The sequence below is a fragment of the Sinocyclocheilus rhinocerous genome, unplaced genomic scaffold (assembly GCF_001515625.1).
Source record: "Sinocyclocheilus rhinocerous isolate Xijiao unplaced genomic scaffold, SAMN03320098_v1.1 scaffold919, whole genome shotgun sequence".
Taxonomy (NCBI): Eukaryota; Metazoa; Chordata; class Actinopteri; order Cypriniformes; family Cyprinidae; genus Sinocyclocheilus; species Sinocyclocheilus rhinocerous.
In genome coordinates this window covers 1,631,354-1,632,906 of record NW_015637585.1, presented here as the reverse complement: position 1 = coordinate 1,632,906, position 1,553 = coordinate 1,631,354, and the positions used below count along the sequence as shown (strand labels likewise).

The 1,553-nt window shown below is 37.5% G+C and overlaps 1 protein-coding gene across 1 annotated transcript; it reads right to left on the bottom strand.

Moving 5' to 3' along the window:
• Positions 1-201: 201 nt before the first annotated feature.
• On the bottom strand, positions 202-1,070 carry LOC107749203 (prolyl 4-hydroxylase subunit alpha-2-like). Its single transcript, XM_016564301.1, is given in 4 exon segments — positions 202-261; positions 263-420; positions 517-745; positions 1,062-1,070. Coding segments are annotated over 4 exon segments (456 nt in total).
• Between the last annotated feature and the right edge of the window lie 483 nt (positions 1,071-1,553).

Genomic DNA, 1,553 nt, shown 5'->3' with positions numbered 1-1,553 from the left:
ACTTGACACTTTGTTCAGTGTGAATATGTCAGAGATTGAAGTTCTCAGGAAGTGAAGGAGTCTTTTCAGCTGATCTCTGACTTCATAATTAGTTGGATCTGAGGCAAACGTGTTTATGACTTGAATCACAACAATTTGGTACAACTGTCTGGCAACTTCAAATATAAAAATATTAGTAATAAACTTTAGGACACCACAATTTCACGATTTAGAGGCTGCTGGATGAAGTATTCGAGGTAGGCTGCCAAAATAATAGGCTGAATGAGTATAGGTAGTTGAACAGTTCTTCCTCCATAGTGCTTGGGTATTCTTTTGATGTGTTGAGACTGTACAGAAACCAGAGAAAGGCATGCTGGAATTTTCTCTCGTTATAAGCAACCCACCCAACATGGTGAGCTTTATCTGCATTTAGAGACGTGCCTGTGAAATCAAAACAGATTGAAGCTAATTTTTGAAGGAAATAAAAAGTGAAACTCTCAGTGAAACTGCATTGTTGCAAAATTGCAGATATTTCACCATTTGTGATGTCTTCTGGGTAGAGTTTGTAGATCTCTTGCAGTCTGATCAGTCCTGAAGCTGCACCATCTAAGTCTTCCAGCAGTGGGATCATTGCCTTCAACTCATCGTGATGCTCTTCACACTGAAGACTTGGTTGGTTGTTTTCTACAATATGTATCAAATCATTTCTCAGTTGTCTGAGGAGTTTGTAAGCTGCCATGGGGACTCTCATGATTTCTTCAGGGTCCTCAGAGTCAGAGTGTTAAATATTATTAAAAAAAAATATTAAAAATATTAATAGTATAATCTTTGTCCTGATAAATACATATGAGATTGTAAACAACTGTTGTAAAATTGAATGCTTTTTAATAATAAATAAACATTAATCTTGGAAATTAATGGCATAGATAATGGAAATGTTTTCACCACTTCATTGTTCTCTTCATTGGCACTGACTGAAGCTCATCAGAAGGTTGTTCTTCTCAAAAAGCTGTGCAATTTGATCTGTAAAACAACCTACACTTAACTGTCATAGAGCATTTGTTAGGTATTAATACACTTACATCATACATTTTTACATCATTAGCGGTATGATGAAAAAGGGTTATTAAATAAGAAACCAAGTAGAGAGTTAATGTTTAGTCTTATGGCAAAAACTGTGCTATAGCGTACTACTTGTTTACTCAAAAAGTCTCACAAATGTAGGTATCGGTATCGATATCGGCGATACTGGGCTTGAAAATAACGGTATCGGATCGAAAATAAAATAAGAGGTATCGCCCATCCCTAAGCATTATTGTATCACACACTGTGCCGATGCTTGTATCGAAATGACAACATCACGTGATTGATGACGTTTGAAGCTTCTAACATCATGCAGTATCGGAAGGTTGGGACTCCAAGTAGATATAACTGCAGACCGGAGATCTCCAAAATGGGGCGTGAACTCCAAAAGTGGGCAGAACCTCCAAAATGGGGCGGGGTCTCCTCGCGAAAAGACTTTCACCATTGGCTCTGGCTCCAGCCAATTGTTATTGACTTACATTTCAAAATAA